Source organism: Gadus chalcogrammus, chromosome 21 (assembly GCF_026213295.1).
Source record: "Gadus chalcogrammus isolate NIFS_2021 chromosome 21, NIFS_Gcha_1.0, whole genome shotgun sequence".
In the NCBI taxonomy this organism is placed as follows: domain Eukaryota; kingdom Metazoa; phylum Chordata; class Actinopteri; order Gadiformes; family Gadidae; genus Gadus; species Gadus chalcogrammus.
In genome coordinates this window covers 1,026,138-1,050,603 of record NC_079432.1, presented here as the reverse complement: position 1 = coordinate 1,050,603, position 24,466 = coordinate 1,026,138, and the positions used below count along the sequence as shown (strand labels likewise).

Sequence of the window (24,466 nt, the reverse complement as noted above, 5' to 3'; positions counted from 1 at the left end):
TTACTGTAGTACACTAGTCTTGGTTAGTTTAGTGTAGTATAATAGTCTTTGTTAGTTTACTGTAGTACACTAGTCTTGGTTAAGTTACTGTAGTATACTAGTCTTTGTTAGTTTACTGTAGTATGCTAGTATTAGTAAATGTACTGTAGTATACTAGTACTAATTAGTTACCTGTAGTATACTTCTCTTTGTTAGTTTAACGTTGTGTAGTAGACTTGGTTTACTGTAGTATACTAGCTCTATCCCTTCAGGTTTCCATGGATATTGTCATGACTTTCCACAGTGAGTGTGTTTTATCATGGGCATGTTTTTGTGTCTTTTAAGGCGCTCGCTTTAAGGAAGGCTGCAACATCAACCGAAGCCTCTTTACCCTCGCCCAGGTCATCAAGAAACTGTCTGACGAGAGCCAGAGGTAAGGGGAGGTCGGGTCCACCACCATGGGGTCTTTATCAACGTCTGGTCTCTCACGGTCTGCCTCCTCCAGGGGCTTCACCAACTACCGAGACAGCAAGCTGACCCGCATCCTGCAGAACTCCCTGGGGGGCAACGCCAAGACGGTCATCATCTGCACCATCACCATGGCCGCCCTGGAGGAGACCCTCAGCACCCTGCAGGTAGCGCTGCGTGTGGGTCTAGAGGGTGCGGGTCTAGAGGGTGCGGGTCTAGAGGGTGTGGATCTAGAGGGTGTGGGTCTAGAGGATGCGGGTCTAGAGGGTGTGGGTCTAGAGGGTGCGGATCTAGAGGGTGCGGGTCTAGAGGGTGCGGGTCTAGAGGGTGTGGATCTAGAGGGTGTGGGTCTAGATGTAGATGGTGTAGATCTTGATGAAGGTTGAGCTCTAGATGGTGGAGGTCCAGATTTAGAAGGTGTAGGTCTAGATCTAGCTGATGTCGATCTTACTAGTGTAGCTGTAGTCTGGCGTACAGGGAGATCTAGATGGGGTAGATCAGGTGTACAGGTAGATCTAGATGGGGTAGATCAGGTGTACAGGTAGATCTAGATGGGGTAGATCAGGCGTATAGGTAGATCTAGATGGGGTAGATCAGGTGTATAGGTAGATCTAGATGGGGTAGATCAGGTGTATAGGTAGATCTAGATGGGGTAGATCAGGTGTATAGGTAGATCTAGATGGGGTAGATCAGGTGTACAGGTAGATCTAGATGGGGTAGATCAGGTGTACAGGTAGATCTAGATGGGGTAGATCAGGCGTATAGGTAGATCTAGATGGGGTAGATCAGGTGTATAGGTAGATCTAGATGGGGTAGATCAGGTGTATAGGTAGATCTAGATGGGGTAGATCAGGTGTATAGGTAGATCTAGGTCTGTGCTCTGTAAACCATGAGGGGAGCCCCCAATGAGGTCACTCCCTGTTGTCAGTTTGCTAGCACGGCCAAGAAGATGAAGAACGACCCCCACGTGACGGAGGTCTCCGACGACGGAGCGCTGCTCAAGAGATACCGAAACGAGATCGTCGACCTGAAACGCCGCCTGCAAGAGGTAACCGGGTTTACACCTTGTACCCTTTATACAGGAGGTACCCGGGTTTACACCTTGTACCCTTTATACAGGAGGTACCGGGTGTACACCTTGTACCCTTTATACAGGAGGTACCCGGGTTTACACCTTGTACCCTTTATACAGGAGGTACCCGGGTTAACACCTTGTACCCTTTATACAGGAGGTACCCGGGTTTACACCTTGTACCCTTTATACAGGAGGTACCCGGGTTTACACCTTGTACCCTTTATACAGGAGGTACCGGGTTAACACCTTGTACCCTTTATACAGGAGGTACCCGGGTTAACACCTTGTACCCTTTATACAGGAGGTACAGGGTTTACACCTTGTACCCTTTATACAGGAGGTACCCAGGTTAACACCTTGTACCCTTTATACAGGAGGTACCCGGGTTAACACCTTGTACCCTGTATACAGGAGGTACCCGGGTTAACACCTTGTACCCGTTATACAGGAGGTACCCGGGTTAACACATTTCAACAAGGTACCCTAGTTTACCCCTTTAAACATCTTAATGCTGTCACAACCTTTACAGAAGAGCTACCCAGTATTGTTGGCGTAAAGAAGCCTTTACACCAACAGCTCTGTTGGTGTAAAGGCTGATGGTGTAAAGAAGCCTTTGCACCCACCATGCTGACTGTTTAATGCTTCTTTACCCAAACAATACTGACGGTGTAAAGGCATCTTTACACCGTCATTACTGACGGTGTAAAGATGCCTTAACACTGAGGCCCGCCCTCGACAGGTGTCCTCGGTGACCCATGTGACGGCCACGGAGAAGGAGACGCTGTCCCAGCTCCTGCAGGAGAAGGACCAGCTGCAGAAGGAGCAGCAGGACCGCATCAAGAACCTCACCAAGCTGCTGGTCACCGGCTCCAGTCTCATGCCCGCCAAGAAGGTTTGACCCGTCCATGTCGTTTGGTTAGTCTCGTGGCCCTGCGGCCTCTGTGAGGGTTGAGGTTCGCAGTAATATATACAACCACCTGATGCCGCCGTTTCAATTGCTTTCAAAAAGCTTCATGGCACAACTATTGTTGTGAACAGTATGACCGATTAATTATTTATCTTTTATTTTTTGTACCCGATGGAAGCATGTCTCCTTTCCCTACGAGAGTTTTGTACTTTGTTAATGCATAATAATAAAAATAATAATTATTTTTTATACATTGGTAGTCAAGGCGGGGCACTATTGTTGTACGCCTTAACCATAAAGTAATGGGGGAAACACTGTAGTATAGCATGTCAGTGCTAAAGTACTTGTATTCGCAAAAGTTACTTTACTTTATCAACCTTATTAAGGTTTGTCCCCATCGAGAACGTCTGAAGCATCCGTGTTTACTCGTAGGCACGAGGTTTACTTTGTAACATGAGCTATACTGGAGTCTGAGCTAGGATCACACGATGGCGGATGGTCTCGGATGCCTTTCCAGTCTCTATAAGCTCAAGACGTCCCAGAGCCAGAACGCTCCGACATCGCCCAGCGTCACTTTGAGGGATCCTTTGTCTTGACCACACTGCTTTTCACAGATCCCTAAGAGGAGAGTCACATGGGGTGGAAAGCTGGTCCGATTGTCTGGAACCACAGAATGCGACGTGGGCCAGTCGGATCTTAGCTTTGCCGAGCATTTCAGCCGCAAGAGGAAAGCAGACAGTTCTTCAATGGAGCTGCTGGAAGGTGACAATATGCCCCTCAACCTCATGTTCCTTAACCATCAAACACAAGGAGACACCAGCATGTCTCCTACCATCAAACACAAGGAGACACCGGCCTGTCTCCTACCATCAAACACAAGGAGACACCGGCCTGTCTCCCACCATCAAACACAAGGAGACACCAGCATGTCTCCTACCATCAAACACAAGGAGACACCAGCATGTCTCCTACCATCAAACAAAAGGGGACACCGGCCTGTCTCCTACCATCAAACACAAGGAGACCCCAGCATGTCTCCTACCATCAAACACAAGGAGACACCAGCCTGTCTCCTACCATCAAACACAAGGAGACACCAGCATGCCTCCTACTATCAAACACAAGGAGACACCAGCATGTCTCCTACCATCAAACACAAGGAGACACCGGCCTGTCTCCTACCATCAAACACAAGGAGACACCAGCATGTCTCCTACTATCAAACACAAGGAGACACCAGCATGTCTCCTACCATCAAACACAAGGAGACACCAGCATGTCTCCTACCATCAAACACAGACACCAGCATGTCTCCTACTATCAAACACAAGGAGACACCAGCATGTCTCCTACTATCAAACACAGACACCAGCATGTCTCCTACCATCAAACACAAGGAGACACCAGCATGTCTCCTACTATCAAACACAAGGAGACACCAGCATGTCTCCTACTATCAAACACAGACACCAGCATGTCTCCTACCATCAAACACAAGGAGACACCAGCATGTCTCCTACTATCAAACACAAGGAGACACCAGCCTGTCTCCTACCATCAAACACAAGGAGACACCAGCATGTCTCCTACTATCAAACACAAGGAGACACCAGCATGTCTCCTACTATCAAACACAAGGAGACACCAGCATGTCTCCTACTATCAAACACCAGCATGTCTCCTACCATCAAACACAAGGAGACACCAGCCTGTCTCCTACATCAAACACAAGGAGACACCAGCATGTCTCCTACCATCAAACACAAGGAGACACCGGCCTGTCTCCTACCATCAAACACAAGGAGACACCAGCATGTCTCCTACCATCAAACACAAGGAGACACCAGCATGTCTCCTACCATCAAACACAAGGAGACACCGGCATGTCTCCTACTATCAAACACAAGGAGACACCGGCCTGTCTCCTACCATCAAACACAAGGAGACACCGGCCTGTCTCCTACCATCAAACACAAGGAGACACCAGCATGTCTCCTACCATCAAACACAAGGAGACACCAGCATGTCTCCCACCATCAAACACAAGGAGACACCAGCATGTCTCCTACCATCAAACACAAGGAGACACCAGCATGTCTCCTACCATCAAACACAAGGAGACACCAGCATGTCTCCTACTATCAAACGCATGGTATTCATCCTTGTCTCTCCGGTTGCTCCCTGATCTCAGAGGACGAGGAGTTTGATTCCCGCTGGGAGATCCCTGAGGAGTACTCCTTTACCACGGACACCGGGAGCATCCGAGCCCACGGAGACAGGTGGGTGGGGCCGGTGGGGTCTGAGGAGCAGAGGGGGACCAAGGGGAACCTGGGGGAACCTGGGGGGACCTGGGGGGACCTGGGGGGACCAAGGGGAACCTGGGGGAACCAAGGGGAACCTAGGGGAACCAAGGGGAACCTGGGGGGACCTGGGGGAACCAAGGGGGACCTGGGGGAACCAGGGGGGACCTGGGGGAACCAAGGGGGACCTGGGGGAACCAAGGGGGACCTGGGGGAACCAGGGGGGACCTGGGGGCACCAAGGGGGACCAGGGGGGACCTGGGGGGACCAAGGGGGACCTGAGGGAACCAAGGTGGACCTGGGGGGACCTAGGGGGAACCTAGGGGAACCTTATTCAAAGTCAGCTTCATGGTCAATTACCAAATATGTGCAAGACACAACTGAAATAGAATCATCCTTTTGGAAATCTTTTTGGTTTTGACCAATTCTTTTACTATTTTTTTACAGCTCTGATTTTGTCTCTCCGAGCGGATCGGGGCAGAAGGAGGCCGACCTGGAACGACGGCTGGAGGAGGAGAGGGGCGAGAGGGAGGAGGCGCAGGCCAACGTCGCCTCTCTGGAGGGACGGCTGGAGGCGGAAAGGGGCGAGAGGGAGGAGGTGCTGGCTAAGCTCTCCTCGCTGGAGGGGCGGCTTGAGAAGGAGAGGGGCGAGAAGGAGGAGGTGCTGGCTAAGCTCTCCTCGCTGGAGGAGGAGAGGCTAGAGAAGGAGGAGGTGCTGGCTAGGCTCTCCTCGCTGGAGGAGGAGAGGCGAGAGAAGGAGGAGGTGCTGGCTAAGCTCTCCTCGCTGGAGGAGGAGAGGAGTGGGGGGGAGGAGGTGCTGGCTAAGCTCTCCTCGCTGAAGGAGGAGAGGAGTGGGGGGGAGGAGGTGCTCTGCAGGGCCGCCTCTCTGCAGCAGCAGGTGGAGTTGCTGGCCAGGGAGAAGCGGGAGGCGTGGGAGGAGGTGGAGCGGCTGGAGCAGAGGGCCCTGGAGCTGGAGGTGCAGCGCTCGGCCCAGGCCCAGGAGCAGCAGGAGCAGGTGCAGATGCTGGAGCTCCGACTGGCAGATCTGCAGGAGCAGAGCCACACGGAGGCCGAGCCAGATGGACAGGTCTGCAGCATCACTCATTCATAGACCCTGTTCCACTGACAGCATCACTCATTCATAGACCCTGTTCCTCTGCAGCATCACTCCTTCATAGACCCTGTTCCTCTGACAGCACCACTCATTCATAGACCCTGTTCCACTGACAGCATCACTCATTCATAGACCCTGTTCCTGTGACGGCATCACTCATTCATAGACCCTGTTCCACTGACAGCATCACTCATTCATAGACCCTGTTCCACTGACAGCATCACTCATTCATAGACCCTGTTCCTCTGACAGCACCACTCATTCATAGACCCTGTTCCTCTGAAAGCATCACTCATTCATAGACCCTGTTCCTCTGACAGCATCACTCATTCATAGACCCTGTTCCTCTGACAGCATCACTCATTCATAGACCCTGTTCCTCTGACAGCATCACTCATTCATAGACCCTGTACTTCAGACAGCTTCACTCATTCATAGACCCTGTTCCTCTGACAGCATCACTCATTCATAGACCCTGTTCCTCTGACTGCATCACTCATTCATAGACCCTGTTCCTCTGACTGCATCACTCATTCATAGACCCTGTTCTTCTGACTGCATCACTCATTCATAGACCCTGTTCCACTGACAGCATCACTCATTCATAGACCCTGTTCCTCTGACAGCACCACTCATTCATAGACCCTGTTCTTCTGACTGCATCACTCATTCATAGACCCTGTACTTCAGACAGCTTCACTCATTCATAGACCCTGTTCCTCTGACAGCATCACTCATTCATAGACCCTGTTCCTCTGACAGCACCACTCATTCATAGACCCTGTTCTTCTGACTGCATCACTCATTCATAGACCCTGTACTTCAGACAGCTTCACTCATTCATAGACCCTGTTCCTCTGACAGCATCACTCATTCATAGACCCTGTTCCACTGACAGAATCACTCATTCATAGACCCTGTACTTCTGACAGCATCAATCGTTCAGAAGTCCCGTTTCTTCTCACAAAATAAGGCATTCATAAGGCCCTGTTCTTACAGAATAATTGATTCTTAGACTGCTGATCTACCCAAGCAACACCAGCACATACAAAATTGTTGATTGATTGAATGAATGAATTGAATACATAAACGGCACCAGTTTATGCATCAAGATTACAGATGGGCATGTTTCAGTATTGGTCGTGTGAGGGTTTATCAATGCTGGCCGTGTGTGTTTGTGCGCTTCAGATGAAGAAGGAGTTTGAAGAAACCATCCGAATGTGTGAGACTCTGGTTTCAGAGAAGGTAAGGCCTCCTCACGTCTGATGCTCAGTCAATCAGCGGATCGTATTTGGGATATTTTAATAATATGAGGCTGACTAATAAGGTGTGTGTGTGTGTGTGTGTGTGTGTGTGTGTGTGTGTGTGTGTGTGTGTGTGTGTGTGTGTGTGTGTGTGTGTGTGTGTGTGTGTGTGTGTGTGTGTGTGTGTGTGTGTGTGTGTGTGTGTGTGCGTGCGTGCGTGCGTGCGTGCGTGCGTGCGTGCGTGCGTTCTGACTGCGGTTGTGGTGGCCTCACCAGGAGATGGTGTTTGCCGAGAGGGACTACCTGCGTCAGGAGATGGAGCTCCTGCTCGGGCAGGTGTCCTCCCTGGAGAAGGAGAAGGGGTCCCTAGCCCAGGAGCTGCGGGACTTCAAGGAGCTGGAGGAGTTCAAAGACCTGGAGGACGACTGCAGCAATGACGAGAAGGTCTGGAGCTGCTGGACGTGTTTACGCCTTAAACATTACGAACACGTTTACGCCTTAAACATTACGAACACGCTTACGCCTTAAACATTACGAACACGTTTACGCCTTAAACATTACGAACACGTTTACGCCTTAAACATTACGAACGCGTTTACGCCTTAAACATTACGAACACGTTTACGCCTTAAACATTATGAACGCGTTTACGCCTTAATCATTATGAGCACGTTTACGCCTTAAACATTATGAACACGTTTACGCCTTAAACATTATGAACACGTTAAGCCTTAAACATTATGAACACGTTAAGCCTTAAACATTATGAACACGTTAAGCCTTAAACATTATGAACACGTTAAGCCTTAAACATTACAAACACTATACGCCTTAAACATTATGAACACGTTTACGCCTCAAACATTATGAACATGTTTACGCCTTAAACATTAAAAAACATCTTTATGCCTTAAACATTATGAACACGTTTACGCCTTAAACATTATGAACATGTTTACGCCTTAAACATTAAAAAACATGTTTATGCCTTATACATTACAAAAATGTTTACACCTTAAATATTATGAATGTCTTTGCAACTTAAACATTACAAATACAATTAAATAAAAAAAAATACAAATAAATGAATAAAAATACAAAAAAATTGCATATATATGTTTAAACCTTAAACATTCCCTATAGATGTTTACACCTTAAACATTACAAACACGTTTACACCTTAGAACTTCTTACAGATTTGAACTTGCACTCTTGAGCAATGAGGTCCCACCAGCTTTCCACCCAGCCTAAATATTGGATCATTTTCTTAAAAGACTAATTCATGTTATGTTGGATGATTTGATATTGCAGAGAGTGTTGCAGAATGAAATCGTTTCCTTGAAGAGCAACGTTGAATCCTGGGAAAGAAAGTGCAGAGATCTGGAGGTAGGACCACATCCATGGGCTCTTACAGTCTCATGATGAAGCTCTCTGCTGGGTATTGAACGGGTCTTGTGTTCTCTAGTCTCAGCTGGGCTCCATGTCCGGTCAGCTGGCCAAGAAGTCCTCCTGGGCCCAGGAGCTGGAGTCGATGGTAGGTGGTCTTTACTGGTACTATCACCCGGGTTACTGTTTTCCTTCTCTCACTGAAACACGGGCTGCAACAAAAGTTGGACTAGTTGTTCACAATTGACTGTTGGTGACCACCGTTAAGTATTCAGGCTTAGGACTGAGCTTTTGAAGAAGTTGATACTTGTATTTTGCCTTTTATGGATTTACCGTGTGTGTGGATATTATAGATAGATAGATTAGTGATCCCTTCTCAGTTGTGTGTGTATATGATCTCTACAGCAGGGGAAGGACCTGTTGCAGGAGGTGTCTGAGCTGCGGCGCTCGCTGGACGATGCAGAGGTTCTGGGTCGAGACAACAGGAAGGAGTGGGCTGTGCTGCGCAGCCAGAACCTGAGCCTGAAGGAGAGAGACGTGAGTGGCAGAACCTCCTGCGCACACGCCAAACGCAGGCGCCAAGGGTAGGGGAGGATGGGTTTCAACTTGCCCTTAATCTTGTGTTTGATGTAGGGCTGGGTTAACCTACTCTTACCCTTGTAGTGTAGGGCTGGGTTAACCTACTCTAAGCTTGTAGTGTTTTGATGTAGGGCTGGGTTAACCTACTCTAAGCTTGTAGTGTTTTGATGTAGGGCTGGGTTAACCTACTCTAAGCTTGTAGTGTGGGGGTTCAGTGTTTCCAGCAGAACAGGTAGCAATGTGTGTGTGTGGGGGTTTGCTCGATTATGCGATTGCTCATTCGCGTAATCGAGCAATCGCGCCCACTTCTCGATCTCCAGTCCCTGCTGCAGAGCGAATTCAAATCGCCGGCCCAAGGGGCTAGGGGTCTAACACCGTAATATATATAAACTATAACCGCATTTCACATTAATAACAAGTATCCCGCTGCTTCGGGTTTTCCTTTGTAGGCGCGTTGAGAGGCGGCGCGGACGAAGCCGCTGTCAGTGCGTGTGCAGTGTATCAGTGATACGTGGGTTTACCCAGTAGGTGGTAGTGTACCCGCGTTCCATTGGCATGTATGCACGCTTGTCTCTGTGCGTGTGTGAACGAGAATGACAGGCAGAAAGAGTGCTATGCGGAAATGAAGGAACAGAACGATATTTATATTTCAAAATCGCGTGATGAAAAAAGAAGAAGCAGAATCAATTTGTGGTGCTCGGTGTTGATTCTGTGGCGCTGCGCCGCACATTGGTCCATGTACGGGGAACACTGGGGTTAACCTACTCCTGACGTGGCAGGTGGAGCTGAGCTCCAGCCACCAGCAGATGGTGGTGGAGGTGGGCGGTCTGCGCTCCCAGCTGGAGAAGGAGAAGAGCCGCTTCAAGAGCATGCAGACGGACCTCCAGAAGGAGCTCACCATGGCCTTCAAGGAGAACACCAAGCTCACCGCGCTGTTGGACGGGAAGGTCCCCAGTCGTAAGAACCCTCTCATAGGCTCTGACATAGTGAGGGGAACAGAGTTAGGGGGACGGAGGTGACATGGTGAGGGAGGCATAGAGGGGGTGACATGGTGAGGGAGACATAGAGGGGGTGACATGGTGAGGGAGTGGAGGGGAGGTGACATGGTGAGGGAGGGGAGGGGAGGTGACATGGTGAGGGAGGGGAGGTGACATGGTGAGGGAGGGGAGGTGACATGGTGAGGGAGTGGAGGGGAGGTGACATGGTGAGGGAGGGGAGGTGACATGGTGAGGGAGGGGAGGTGACATGGTGAGGGAGGGGAGGTGACATGGTGAGGGAGGGGAGGTGACATGGTGAGGGGGTGGAGGGGAGGTGACATGGTGAGGCAGGGGAGGTGACATGGTGAGGGAGGGGAGGTGACATGGTGAGGGAGGGGAGGTGACATGGTGAGGGAGGGGAGGTGACATGGTGAGGGAGGGGAGGTGACATGGTGAGTGTGATCTGGTTTTGTAGATCTGTTGGAGAACGTTCATCTTGAGGGAACGATAGCCTCCCTCAACGAGGAGCTGGTCGCCCGGTCGGAGGCGGAGTCAGCTCTGAGGGAGGAGCTGAAGACGTCCCAGGGGGCGGAGTCAGCTCTGAGGGAGGAGCTGAAGACGTCCCAGGAGGCGGAGTCAGCTCTGAGGGAGGAGCTGAATACGGCCCAGGAGGCGGAGTCAGCTCTGAGGGAGGAGCTGAATACGGCCCAGGAGGCGGAGTCAGCTCTGAGGGAGGAGCTGAATACGGCCCAGGAGGCGGAGTCAGCTCTGAGGGAGGAGCTGAATACGGCCCAGGAGGCGGAGTCAGCTCTGAGGGAGGAGCTGAATACGGCCCAGGAGGCGGAGTCAGCTCTGAGGGATGGGCTGAAGATGGCCCAGGAGGCGGAGTCAGCTCTGAGGGATGGGCTGAAGATGGCCCAGGAGGCGGATCTAGCTCTGAGGGAGGGGCTGAAAACGGCCCAGGAGGCGGAGTCAGCTCTGAGGGAGGAGCTGAAGATGGCCCAGGAGGCGGAGTCAGCTCTGAGGAAGGAGCTGAAGATGGCCCAGGAGGCGGAGTCAGCTCTGAGGGAGGAGCTGAAGATGGCCCAGGAGGCGGAGTCAGCTCTGAGGGAGGAGCTGAATATTGCCCAGGAGGCGGAGTCAGCTCTGAGGGAGGAGGTGAGAGACAACCAAGTGCATCCCAGTAGGGCTGCTCGATTATGGAAAAAATCATAATCACCATTATTTTGTTCAATATTGAAATTCCGATTATTCGATTTTGAAAAATGATGAATGAAGTTCAGCATGTCTCTCCCCAAAAAACACTGTCACTGAGAACTTTGAAATTTCGACACAAAATGGTGAAATAGAAAATGTTCAAATCTAAAATAATGTACAGATTAGATATGTATCCAGCTGTTCTGCACTTTCTATAAAACATTTAATGAAGAAGAAAAAAAAATTGATTATATTAGTTTTGTGATCTTTTGACGCTAAAATCAAAATCACGATCAAAATTAGAATAATAGCCCATCTCTGCATCCCAGTGAACGTGGCTCAATGAGAGGATGAACCCCAGAACACGTCCCAGTGTGTGATGGTGTCTGATGCTTTCAGGTGTCTCGCTCGGAGCAGCAGTGCTCTTTACTGGAGGGTCAGCTAAGAGGTCTGCTGGAGGAGAAGGAGGCCCTGAAGGAGGAGAAGGAGACCCTTCAGGAGGAGAAGGTGGCCCTGAAGGAGGAGAAGGAGACTCTTCAGGAGGAGAAGGAGACCCTTCAGGAGGAGAAGGAGACTCTTCAGGAGGAGAAGGTGGCCCTGAAGGAGGAGAAGGAGACCCTTCAGGAGGAGAAGGAGACCCTTCAGGAGGAGAAGGAGACTCTTCAGGAGGAGAAGGAGACTCTTCAGGAGGAGAAGGAGACCTTAAAGGAGGAGAAGGAGACTCTTCAGGAGGAGAAGGAGACTCTTCAGGAGGAGAAGGAGACTCTTCAGGAGGAGAAGGTGGCCCTTCAGGAGGAGAAGGAGACTCTTCAGGAGGAGAAGGAGACCTTAAAGGAGGAGAAGGAGACTCTTCAGGAGGAGAAGGAGACTCTTCAGGAGGAGAAGGAGACTCTTCAGGAGGAGAAGGAGACACTTCAGGAGGAGAAGGTGGCCCTGAAGGAGGAGAAGGAGACTCTTCAGGAGGAGAAGGAGACTCTTCAGGAGGAGAAGGAGACTCTTCAGGAGGAGAAGGAGACTCTTCAGGTGGAGAAGGAGACTCTTCAGGAGGAGAAGGAGACTCTTCAGGAGGAGAAGGTGGCCCTGAAGGAGGAGAAGGAGACTCTTCAGGAGGAGAAGGAGACTCTTCAGGTGGAGAAGGTGGCCCTGAAGGAGGAGAAGGAGACTCTTCAGGAGGAGAAGGAGACTCTTCAGGAGGAGAAGGAGACTCTTCAGGTGGAGAAGGAGACCTTAAAGGAGGAGAAGGAGACCCTGAAGGAGGAGAAGGAGACCCTGAAGGAGGAGAAGGTGGCCCTGAAGGAGGAGAAGGAGACTCTTCAGGAGGAGAAGGAGACCTTAAAGGCAGAGGAGGAGACTCTTCAGGAGGAGAAGAAGACCTTAAAGGCGGAGGAGGAGACTCTTCAGGAGGAGAAGAAGACCTTAAAGGAGGAGAAGCAGGCCCTGCAGGAGAACGTCTCCCACCATGAACCCTCTAGGAGCCTGGAGGTGCAGATCCAGGGCTCCGTCAGTGGTCCAGAGGAGGTGGAGGGAGTGGTGTCTGCTCCCAGCCAGGAGAGCTCCCCGCTGCAGGCGCTGCTGGCGGCCCTGAGAGAGGAGAAGGAGACCTTAAAGGAGGGGATGGCGGCCCTGAGGGAAGAGAAGGATCAGCTCCAGATGGACCTTCAGGAGAACGTTGACATGGTAGCTCAACACGATCCTGTCTGAGAACATACTCCAGATAAAGTTACTAAGCCATGACAGAGGTGCCTGGCTTTACACCCTAAATGTTTTTTTAATTTCCCCACCAGATGATCGAGAACCAGGACGAGCTTCGCAGCGCTCTGGGGACGATCAATAAGCAGAAGGAGCAAATCAGAGGCCTGGTGAGCCTCCCAACAGCCAATCAGAACGCTCCCGCACTGGACTCGGCTCATATTGAAGACCTTCAGAACCAAGTAATTATCTCATGTGGATTCAAACAACATATTAATACAAAGTACAGCTTTTTGTAATGGCCTAGAAACGATGAACAGCTGATAAGAATTGTAGAGATAAAGCTGTAGTAATGGAGCTATTAGTGTGCGGGCCTGCGATGATCTCGCTCTAGTCTAGGACGCTGTACCGTTGTTGTGGAACTTTAGAACTTATTGTTGACCTTAGAAAGCAATGTGGTATCTTTAAAAGCTGAATGACGCCATGTTGTTTTAGGTGAAAGCTCTCCATGCGGAGCTGGAGTCGGTGAGGTCAGAGAGGGACAGCCAGAGCTCCGACGGCGGTCGGGAGGAGGTGGACAGACTGGTGTCTGAGGTGTCCGCTCTCAGCCTGGAGAGGGAGCAGCTGCAGGCGCTGCTGGAGGCCCTGAGAGAGGAGAAGGCTCAGCTCCGAGAGGAGATGGACGACAAGATCCAGATGGTACCAAGTTTGAACACTCCTCCAGGAGTCCAGTCTTCTCCTCCTCCATGCGGGCCATGGAGGAGGGTTTCTGTGCATTTCTGTTTAAAGCTGCATGAACGGATGATTGACCACTAGAGGGCAGTAAGGATGTAGTATTCCTACTGCTATTCCATTATCCAGTAACATTTTACAGTAAGGGTACAATAATTAACCATTAATTACGTTATTTAATAGGGTAAGGGTTCAACCCCTAAATCTTTACAATAATGTATAAATGAATTCCTTTGCTTTAATTACCTTCATTAAACATGAAAACCATGACTAAACATGAACACCGTTAGTAAATTATAACTAGACGTACTAGAGTTAACTGTTGACCTCTTGGTTTTAAAAGGGAAAACTAGCATTAGTGTTGGCACCAGCCTAGGATTTGAGTCTCCAATGGGACCGATGAGGCCAGCTTTGCCGGCATTTCTTATGCGGGAATGGATTTAAATGGATCTTGAGTTCACAACACCATATAAACCATTCCTCTCTTATGTGAGGGTGTAGCCCAGCAGGACGTTAACACGGTGGTCATGGGAGGCGGCGCAGGTAGTTGATCAGTGTTTGTTCCCGGCCCAGATACTACTGCAGCAGCAGCCTGGTATCGGCCAGCAGCCCTCACTGAGCGATGAGCTGGGATCACTGGACCAGTACAGGGTGAGGCCTGGATCTGGACCCTTTTAAATGTTCAAACTAATGTTTTCAAACGGTGCATGCTTGCACTGTGAGGGATTGGCTGTGGTCCAACCCAATCCATCACTGGGAAGGCTCTTTAAAGTCTGAGTTCCCTGTGTCTCGTGGTGGCCAACAGATGGACGACCTCCAAGGACCACTAGAGTCCGTTACTGAAGAGAAGGACCGCTTGGAGAGAGAGGTCCAGCTCAGCATGGAAAAGGTGAGTGCTCATGTTCTCTGACCTTCTGCTGTGATCAGCCTTCTCACTCACGTTCTCCGACAGACCTTCTGTCAGAGAACGGAGAACGACCTACCTTCTGTGATCAGCCTTCTCACTCACGTTCTCCGACAGACCTGTCAGAGAACGGAGAACGACCTACCTTCTGTGATCAGCCTTCTCACTCACGTTCTCTGACAGACCTTCTGTCAGAGAACAGAGAACGACCTACCTTCTGTGATCAGCCTTCCAGCAGGCGGGTCTGCACATCATCGCGGCGAAACATAGAAACGCTGCTTCTTCAGGTGATGCTTCGGTGCTGTTGTCAAACATCTCCCTCTGTGGTAGGTGAAGGCGCTCCACGAGGAGCTGCAGTCGGTGAGGTCAGAGAGGGACAGCCAGAGCTCCGTCGGCGGTCGGGAGGAGGTGGACCGACTGGTGTCTGAGGTGACCGCTCTCAGCCTGGAGAGGGAGCAGCTGCAGGCGCTGCTGGAGGCCCTGAGAGAGGAGGTGGTCCAGCTCAGAGAGAGGCTGGAGGACAAGACCCGAATGGTACCACTTCATACTGAACACGCCATGTTCTTCTTCTGTTTGATCCCAATACCCACGTAAACTCTTCCACATTGTCACGTACCCTTTCAGGAGGTGGAGGACACATGCTCTCAGACGGAGGTGGAGGTGGTGCTGAGGCCCCAGGAGGTGGAGGAGACGTCCTCTCAGACGGAGGTGGAGGTGGTGCTGAGGCCCCAGGAGGTGGAGGAGACGTCCTCTCAGACGGAGGTGGAGGTGGTGCTGAGGCCCCAGGAGGTGGAGGAGACGTCCTCTCAGACGGAGTCGGTGGTGCTGAGGCCCCAGGAGGTGCAGGACTTTGAGGCCCAGCTACAAGAGCTCAAACAGCAGGTCAGATGCCAGGACAATGCCCCAATATCGTGATCCATTACTCGTACTACTCACTGAAAATGCCATGAATAGTCAAAGTACAGAGTATCAGCACTCAGAACCGACACGTTCCCAATAGTGAGTTATCGTACTGAAAAACGATAGCTCCTTAGTCCATAGTTGCCCTTTGGTTTTTCGCTTGGTATGGGACAACTTCTTACTCAACCAAGGAGTCTCCTTTGGGAGACTTTTGGGATGCAAAAACTCAACCAGAAGTTTAGTTTTCCATAAGAAATATTCTTGATAACTTTGAGATGTTGGGGCGAGATGGCAACCAGGTGAACCTGGCGACTGTGTCCACACAGATCCAGAGCCTGTCCGCTGAGCTGCAGTCGGCGAGGTCAGAGAGGCACAGCCAGAGCTCCGTCAGTGGTCCAGAGGAGGTGGACAGACTGGTGTCTGAGGTGTCCGCTCTCAGCCTGGAGAGGGAGCAGCTGCAGGCGCTGCTGGAGGCCCTGAGAGAGGAGAAGGCTCAGGACAAAATCCACATGGTAGGTACCACTTAAAACATCCACCGGAACGCTACCAACGGTTAGTTTCCCAGACTGTGTCCTCTAAATGCGGTGTTCCTCCCGTTCTCCTCCGCCCAGGATCAGGTCAATCTGGAGCAGAGGGCTGACCACCAGGAGAAGGAGGATCTCCTTGCACAGCAGGTAGGTCCAGCACCACACCGCATATTCTGGTCTCTAGTCTCTAGTCTCTAGGATCCTGCGCCTCCCTGCTCCTTCTTACTCCTAATCCTCCCCCAGATCCAGCAGCTGGACAAACAACTCACCGAAATCAGGATGGAGAGGAGTGAGCTCCAGGAGGAGCTGGCCCGCATGGAGGAGGAGAAGACTGGACTCCTGGAGGGGTTGACCCGCATGGAGGAGGAGAAGACTGGACTGCAGGAGGCATTGGCCCGCATGGAGGAGGAGAAGACTGGACTCCAGGAGGAGCTGGCCCGCATGGAGGAGGAGAAGACTGGACTCCTGGAGGGGTTGACCCGCATGGAGGAGGAGAAGACTGGACTCCAGGAGGAGCTGGCCCATGTGGAGGAGGAGAAGACTGGACTCCAGGAGGAGTTGGCCCATATGGAGGAGGAGAAGACTGGACTCCAGGAGGAGCTGGCCCGCATGGAGGAGGAGAAGACTGGACTCCAGGAGGAGTTGGCCCATATGGAGGAGGAGAAGACTGGACTGCAGGAGGAGTTGGCCCATATGGAGGAGGAGAAGACTGGACTCCTGGAGGGGTTGACCCGTATGGAGGAGGAGAAGACTGGACTCCAGGAGGCGTTGGCCCATATGGAGGAGGAGAAGACTGGACTCCAGGAGGAGCTGGCCCATATGGAGGAGGAGAAGACTGGACTCCAGGAGGAGCTGGGCAGGAGCTTAGAGGAGAACAGGGCCTTCAAGGAGGAGGTGTCCACCATCACGAAGGAGAAGACTGGACTTCAGGAGGTGGTGACCCGTATGGAGGAGGAGAAGACTGGACTGCAGGAGGAGCTGGCCCATATGGAGGAGGAGAAGACTGGACTGCAGGAGGAGTTGGCCCATATGGAGGAGGAGAAGACTGGACTGCAGGAGGAGTTGGCCCATATGGAGAAGGAGAAGACTGGACTGCAGGAGGAGCTGGCCTATGTGGAGAAGGAGAAGACTGGACTGCAGGAGGTGCTGGACCGTTTGGAGGAGGACAAGACTGGCTTCTGGGAGGTGAGGAACCGTATGGAGGAGGAGGAGGAGAAGAAGACTGGCCTCCGGGAGGTGGTGACCAGCAGGGCAGAGGAGGACACAACTCGACGCCTCAAGGTGCTGTAAACGCACACAGCTAGGGATCTACTTTAGCCCAAATGTTTTCCCACATTTTTTGTTTGTCCACTAAAGTAGGGTCACAACTAGCTAACTTAGACTAACCATTAACATAAACTACCCAGACAGTACTAACATAAACTACATAGATAGTACTAACATAAACTACCCAGACGGTGCTGACATAAACTACCCAGACGGTGCTGACATAAACTACCCAGACGGTGCTGACATAAACTACCCAGACGGTGCTGACATAAACTACCCAGACGGTGCCTACATAAACTACCCAGACGGTGCTGACATAAACTACCCAGAAGGTGCTGACATAAACTACCCAGACGGCGCTAGCATAAATTACCCAGACGGCGCTGACATAAACTACCCAGACGGCGCTGACATAAACTACCAAGACGGCACTGACATAAACTACCCAGACGGCGCTGACATAAACTACCCAGACGGCGCTAGCAAAAACTACCCAGACGGCGCTAGCAAAAACTACCCAGACGGCGCTAGCAAAAACTACCCAGACGGCGCTAGCAAAAACTACCCAAACGGCGCTAGCAAAAACTACCCAGACGGCGCTAGCAAAAACTACCCAGACGGCGCTAGCAAAAACTACCCAGACGGTTCTAACATAAACTACCCAGACGGTGCTAGCATAAACTACCCAGACGGTTCTAGCATAAACTACATAGTAGGGGTGTAATGGTACACAAAAGTCACGGTTCGGAACGTACCCTCGGTTTTTAAGTCACGGTAGGGTTAATAGTTAAGGGGAAAATTAAAAAAAACTGCTTGTTTCTCAACAACAGAGAATGGTCGTAGATAAGCAGCAATGAAATCACCAATAAACTTGGTTATGGCATTTGCATTTCTGAATTCCCAGACAGGGGTTGTTGAAATAGTGTTGCGAGCCGGGTTTGTACAGCACGTTTTTTTTTCACAGCAACAGTGATAGTAACACCTGGATGGTGCCTTTTCAAATGCGTGTGCATGTTAAAGTGCTGTACGTAGACACAGAGAACGCTCTCCATAGCCAGAGAGCCTGTCGGAGACCCTCTCCGTAGCTTACGTGCGCATCCAATATTTTTTAACTATCCGTCGACGCAATAGACCTATTGGTGGATGCAACGGAGACGTCAAGGGCTGTGATTGGTCCTCTTGCAAAATAATTTCCTGAATCACTTCTCCGGTTTGACTTTGCACCTTAATTACTTTGTACATTGTTTACTTTGCACCTTAAGGACCAATAAAACACCAAATAAGTTTTGAAAAGCTTTTGAAGTGTATTTACAACACTGCTGCATGCATGGTTTGTAGTCAACATATAAGATAGATCGGGCGGCGAATTGCGTATCCGACATCCCGACGGAGAGCTGCTGAGGGTTCTCTGTAGTTACGGAGTCGGATTACGGAGTAGGAGTGGTATACTTTAGCTAAACGGTCCGGGGGGAACTCCGACTTCAAGTTTTAAATTGCGCATCGCAAAACAAGCCTTTACATTCGCCATATTAACACTAGGTACGCCACATTTACGCACCGCGGTACACCTCTGTAACCGCACCGAAAGTGCCTGTCCCGTGACGGTTCGGTACAAATACGTGTACCGTTACACCCCTACTACACAGTACTAACATAAACTACATCGACAGTAGGGTGTTGACCAGTCAGGTTAGGACCTGGGGTATGTGTTCACCATCACCTGTCTCTCTCCAGGAGTCCGACGAGAGCTTCCAGCTGTTCATCGGCAGATGTTGCACTCACAGCATGGCTCCACTGGAACAGACCTTAGTGGATATCTCTGTGGTCAAGGACCAGCACCTCCGCGCCCTCCCCAAGGCCCTCGTCCAGCTCTACAACCAGATCCTGGAAAACAACAGCCAGGCCAACCAGGGCCTGAGGGACACCATGGTGAGCTCATATCTCTTCCACCTCTTGCTGTTTGTCTGTCAGTGTGTTCACATGGGACAGCTAGATCGCTGTAAGCCTTATACCGATTTTGCTAATCGAACGGACCGTGTCAATTATCCGAACGTGCATGGCCTTTAAGAGATCGGATAATGGCCGGAGCATGGCTGATCCCCTACCCTAGGTGGCGGCATTTGAGAAAGATATTTTCAGTAGACAGCTGTCCGTTCACTTCGGGTCCATGTCATTTCTCCGACGCTTCATTGTTCCGACGGGAACAATGGAGTTTGCGGGACCGCGGGACCGGGTATGCGGGACCGCTGTCCCGCATACGGCAACAATCCCTCTCACCTCCATGTAGCGTTTCAATCTGGACTTCATAGAGTCAAAGCCGAAGTTCCTTTCCCCCAATTCCTTCTCCACCATGGCCGCGATAACCCCTACTACCAGACTTTGTTGTGGAAGAGAGTCGGAGAACCTGACGCAGTCTTTACAATTCATAATATCAGGGAATATCCCTGTCAGTTCGGTCGCGGCGCAATGAATGAATCCTATTCCTATTCAGTCAGAAGAAAAAAGCGTTTATTTTGACAGATGTGCCCGAAGTTACTACTTTACAACCTTGTTGATGACCAACGTTTAGGAAAACGTGTACTTTTAATTCAGCCTTGGGAAAATCTGAGCGTAGCGTGTACTGAATGCATGTTGATGATGATAGGGGGTTCCACTTGATAGGGGGTAATGGCATGACACCGGCCTCCTCCATCTTCTGCGTCACCTTTTACAACTTTTACTCTCCTCCCTCCATATCTCTAGTTGGAGTGATGCTTACTAAATGCCTGACACCCCAATGCAAAGCAAATGCACGTAGCACAATGCTAGCTGAATGCTAGACATACCAATACTAACTGAATGCTAGTCAGGGCAATGCTAACTGAATGCTAGTCAGGGCAATGCTAACTGAATGCTAGACGGGGTAGTGCTAACTGAATGCTAGTCAGGGCAATGCTAACTGAATGCTAGACGGGGCAGTGCTAACTGAATGCTAGACGGGGCAGTGCTAACTGAATGCTAGCCGGGGCAGTGCTAACTGAATGCTAGACAGGGTAATTTTAACTGAATGCTAGCCGGGGCAGTGCTAACTGAATGCTAGACAGGGTAATTTTAACTGAATGCTAGCCGGGGCAGTGCTAACTGAATGCTAGACAGGGTAATTTTAACTGAATGCTAGCCGGGGCAGTGCTAACTGAATGCTAGACAGGGTAATTTTAACTGAATGCTAGCCGGGGCAGTGCTAACTGAATGCTAGCCGGGGCAGTGCTAACTGAATGCTAGCCAGGGCAGTGCTAACTGAATGCTAGCCGGGGCAGTGCTAACTGAATGCTAGCCGGGGCAGTGCTAACTGAATGCTAGCCGGGGCAGTGCTAACTGAATGCTAGCCGGGGCAGTGCTAACTGAATGCTAGCCGGGGCAGTGCTAACTGAATGCTAGACAGGGTAATGCTAACTGAATGCTAGCCGGGGCAGTGCTAACTGAATGCTAGCCGGGGCAGTGCTAACTGAATGCTAGCCGGGCAGTGCTAACGCGGTCCCTGCGGTCTCCCCAGACGGTGCTGAAGGGCCACGCTAGCGTGTTCCGGGACGTCATGGAGGAGCTGGTGCACGGCGACCTGGGGGTGCTGGAGCAGCAGCGGCTGCAGGACGTCCTGCTGAGCGCCCCCGTTACCCCCGACGACGACCTCCACGCCCAATGGGAGCGCAGACTCCCTGCACTGCTAGACCGCAGGGAGCGCCACCTGCAGGTGAGGCCCGGTACCGCTTCTGTCGCGCTGTCGGAGCAGCGCTTCCCCCTGAGCCGGCTCCTCCCCCTGAGCCGGCTCCTCCCCCTGAGCCGGCTCCTCCCCCTGAGCCGGCTCCTCCCCCTGAGCCGGCTCCTCCCCCATGCTGACCGTGGTCCTGGTCTTCTGTGTGTTCCAGAGGATGTCGTCCTTGCTGGAGGGGCTGGAGCAGAGCCTGGGGTCCGTGCCCCGCAGCATGGCCGCCCAGCTGGGGGAGACGGGTCACTTCCTGCAGGGTCTGAGGGACGCCTGCAGCCACACACCCCTGGACCTCCGCGCCGTGGAGGACCTTCTGACCGCCGAGGCGGAACGCTCGTCCAATGCTGCTCAACTCAGTACCAACACTCTCCAGGTCAGACATGTTAATACCCAACACTCTCCAGGTCAGACATGTTAATACCCAACACTCTCCAGGTCAGACATGTTAATACCCAACACTCTCCAGGTCAGACATGTTATTACCCAACACTCTCCAGGTCAGACATGTTAATACCCAACACTCTCCAGGTCAGACATGTTAATACCCAACACTCTCCAGGTCAGACATGTTAATACCCAACACTCTCCAGGTCAGACATGTTAATACCCAACACTCTCCAGGTCAGACATGTTAATACCCAACACTCTCCAGGTCAGACATGTTATTACCCAACACTCTCCAGGTCAGACATGTTAATACCCAACACTCTCCAGGTCAGACATGTTATTACCCAACACTCTCCAGGTCAGACATGTTATTACCCAACACTCTCCAGGTCAGAGACATGTTATAACCTAACACTAACACTACAGGTCAGAGACATGGTTAAATCAACACCCTATGCACCACCCTAAAGTATTTCTTGACATGCAGGTTATACTAGAGACCCAGGGACGAGTCTGTCAGGAGCTGGAGGCGCTGAAGGTGGAGACCACCAATGTGCTGGAGGAGGAGAGGAGCAAGACCTCCGCCCTGCTGGGTGTGGACAGCGCTGCCCTGGACCCCGACCAGCTGCAGCTCCTCAGGGACAACCAGCAGCTCCTCCTGCAGCGGCACCGCTCCCAGGAGCAGCTCACAGTAGGTCCCCTCCACCCGCAGTAGGTCCCCTCCACCCGCAGTAGGTCCCCTCCACCCGCAGTAGGTCCCCTCCACCCGCAGTAGGTCCCCTCCACCCGCAGTAGGTCCCCTCCACCCGCAGTAGGTCCCCTCCACCCGCAGTAGGTCCCCTCCACCCAGTAGGTCCCCTCCACCCGCAGTAGGTCCCCTCCACCCAGTAGGTCCCCTCCACCCGCAGTAGGTCCCCTCCACCCAGTAGGTCCCCTCCATTTCCAATAGGTCCCCTCCACCCACAGTAGGTCCCCTCCACCCGCAGTAGGTCCCCTCCACCCGCAGTAGGTCCCCTCCACCCACAGTAGGTCCCCTCCACCCACAGTAGGTCCCCTCCACCCAGTAGGTCCCCTCCACCCCCAGTAGGTCCCCTCCACCCAGTAGGTCCCCTCCACCCACAGTAGGTCCCCTCCACCCGCAGTAGGTCCCCTCCACCCCCAGTAGGTCCCCTCCAACCTCGGTCGGTCCCCTCCACCCGCAGTAGGTCCCCTCCACCCACAGAAGCAGGTGCTGCTCTGGGGGGGGTGCTGCTCTAGGGGAGGGTGCTGCTCTAGGGGGGGGTGCTGCTCTAGGGGGGGGGTGCTGCTCTGGGGGGGGGGTGCTGCTCTAGGAGGGGGTGCTGCTCTAGGAGGGGGTGCTGCTCTAGGGGGGGGTGCTGCTCTGGGGGGGGTGCTGCTCTAGGGGGGGGTGCTGCTCTAGGAGGGGGTGCTGCTCTAGGGGGGGGTGCTGCTCTAGGGGGGGGTGCTGCTCTAGGAGGGGGGTGCTGCTCTAGGGGGGGTGCTGCTCTAGGAGGGGGTGCTGCTCTAGGGGGGGGTGCTGCTCTAGGGGGGGGTGCTGCTCTAGGGGGGGGTGCTGCTCTAGGAGGGGGGTGCTGCTCTAGGGGGGGGTGCTGCTCTAGGAGGGGGTGCTGCTCTAGGAGGGGGTGCTGCTCTAGGGGGGGGTGCTGCTCTAGGAGGGGGTGCTGCTCTAGGGGGGGGTGCTGCTCTAGGAGGGGGTGCTGCTCTAGGGGGGGGTGCTGCTCTAGGAGGGGGTGCTGCTCTAGGGGAGGGTGCTGCTCTCGGGGGGGTGCTGCACTAGTTGCTGCTCTAGGGGGTGCTGCTCTAGGTGCTGTTGTAGTGACTGCTGCCTGGTTGTCTCAGGCCCTGCGCCGGGAGCTGGAGGGGCTGGAGGAGGCCCAGCGGAGGTCCGGTGAGCGGCTGACCATCAACAAGAGGACCACCCAGCTGCTGCAGACGGAGCTGCAGGACGCCTGCGCCAAGATCCACGACAAGGAGACGGCCATCAGCACCCTCAGGGGCAAGCTGCGGCTGTCAGAGGAGGTCAGTCTACCACCTCTAGCTCTACACTGTGCTATAGAGGTCAGTCTACTACCTCTAGCTCTACACTGCTATAGAGGTCAGTCTACTACCTCTAGCCCTACACTGTGCTATAGAGGTCAGTCTACTACCTCTAGCCCTACACTGTGCTATAGAGGTCAGTCTACTACCTCTAGCTCTACACTGCTATAGAGGTCAGTCTACTACCTCTAGCCCTACACTGTGCTATAGAGGTCAGTCTGCTACCTCTAGCTCTACACTGTGCTATAGAGGTCAGTCTACTACCTCTAGCTCTACACTGCTATAGAGAGCAGTCTACTACCTCTAGCTCTACACTGCTATAGAGGTCAGTCTACTACCTCTAGCTCTACACTGTGCTATAGAGGTCTAGTATCAAGCTCTATACAAGAATCTGTATATTGTATGCAACTAGTGATCCTTGCATTAGTAAGTGGATCCTGACAGTAACTGAGTGTGGTTGTGTTGTCAGGCCCAGGCGCAGATGCAGGCGCCCCCTAGTGTCCTGGAGCTGGAGGAGCTCCGGGGCAAGGTACTAAAGCTGGAGGTGGAGGTCACCTCAGCCACCACCAAGCACCAGAAAGAGTAAGGCCCAGCTCCTGCTGACTGTACACTTTACATTAAGGAGCAGGTAGGGGATGACACTGATGTGTTGGTGTGTTTCGGTCGCAGGGTGAAGAGTCTGAGCAGTCTGCTGAACATCAAGGAGGAGTCTCTGAGGAAGCTCCGAGAGACTCTGAGGAAGTCCCAGAAGGAGCAGCAGGAGTCCTGTAAGAACATCACCCTTCATCATGACATCACCCTTCATCATGACATCACCCTTCATCATGACATCACCCTTCATCATGACATCACCCTTCATCATGACATCACCCTTCATCATGACATCACCCTTCATCATGACATCACCCTTCATCATGACATCACCCTTCATCATGACATCACCCTTCATCATGACATCACCCTTCATCATGACATCACCCTTCACCATGACATCACCCTTCATCATGACATCACCCCTTCATCATGTGTGGA

General features: G+C 52.1%; 1 protein-coding gene across 1 annotated transcript in view; it reads left to right on the top strand.

Annotated features, from left to right (window-relative positions):
- Positions 1 to 24,466, top strand: part of cenpe (centromere protein E) — a 33,799-nt gene that overhangs the window by 4,585 nt on the left and 4,748 nt on the right. Inside the window, exons 10-42 of the mRNA XM_056581825.1 lie at positions 325 to 412; positions 485 to 614; positions 1,376 to 1,495; positions 2,262 to 2,414; positions 3,044 to 3,191; positions 4,621 to 4,708; positions 5,177 to 5,816; positions 7,032 to 7,088; positions 7,364 to 7,531; positions 8,399 to 8,473; positions 8,553 to 8,621; positions 8,879 to 9,010; positions 9,832 to 10,009; positions 10,505 to 11,187; positions 11,626 to 11,940; positions 12,277 to 12,903; positions 13,011 to 13,157; positions 13,411 to 13,614; positions 14,221 to 14,298; positions 14,453 to 14,536; positions 14,882 to 15,085; positions 15,176 to 15,433; positions 15,778 to 15,963; positions 16,063 to 16,125; positions 16,222 to 16,946; positions 17,028 to 17,259; positions 18,982 to 19,176; positions 20,780 to 20,974; positions 21,150 to 21,362; positions 21,864 to 22,067; positions 23,237 to 23,416; positions 23,904 to 24,016; positions 24,104 to 24,201. Coding sequence (XP_056437800.1) covers positions 325 to 412; positions 485 to 614; positions 1,376 to 1,495; positions 2,262 to 2,414; positions 3,044 to 3,191; positions 4,621 to 4,708; positions 5,177 to 5,816; positions 7,032 to 7,088; positions 7,364 to 7,531; positions 8,399 to 8,473; positions 8,553 to 8,621; positions 8,879 to 9,010; positions 9,832 to 10,009; positions 10,505 to 11,187; positions 11,626 to 11,940; positions 12,277 to 12,903; positions 13,011 to 13,157; positions 13,411 to 13,614; positions 14,221 to 14,298; positions 14,453 to 14,536; positions 14,882 to 15,085; positions 15,176 to 15,433; positions 15,778 to 15,963; positions 16,063 to 16,125; positions 16,222 to 16,946; positions 17,028 to 17,259; positions 18,982 to 19,176; positions 20,780 to 20,974; positions 21,150 to 21,362; positions 21,864 to 22,067; positions 23,237 to 23,416; positions 23,904 to 24,016; positions 24,104 to 24,201 — 7,050 coding nt within the window. The remainder of the gene's footprint in view (positions 1 to 324; positions 413 to 484; positions 615 to 1,375; positions 1,496 to 2,261; positions 2,415 to 3,043; positions 3,192 to 4,620; positions 4,709 to 5,176; positions 5,817 to 7,031; positions 7,089 to 7,363; positions 7,532 to 8,398; positions 8,474 to 8,552; positions 8,622 to 8,878; positions 9,011 to 9,831; positions 10,010 to 10,504; positions 11,188 to 11,625; positions 11,941 to 12,276; positions 12,904 to 13,010; positions 13,158 to 13,410; positions 13,615 to 14,220; positions 14,299 to 14,452; positions 14,537 to 14,881; positions 15,086 to 15,175; positions 15,434 to 15,777; positions 15,964 to 16,062; positions 16,126 to 16,221; positions 16,947 to 17,027; positions 17,260 to 18,981; positions 19,177 to 20,779; positions 20,975 to 21,149; positions 21,363 to 21,863; positions 22,068 to 23,236; positions 23,417 to 23,903; positions 24,017 to 24,103; positions 24,202 to 24,466) is intronic.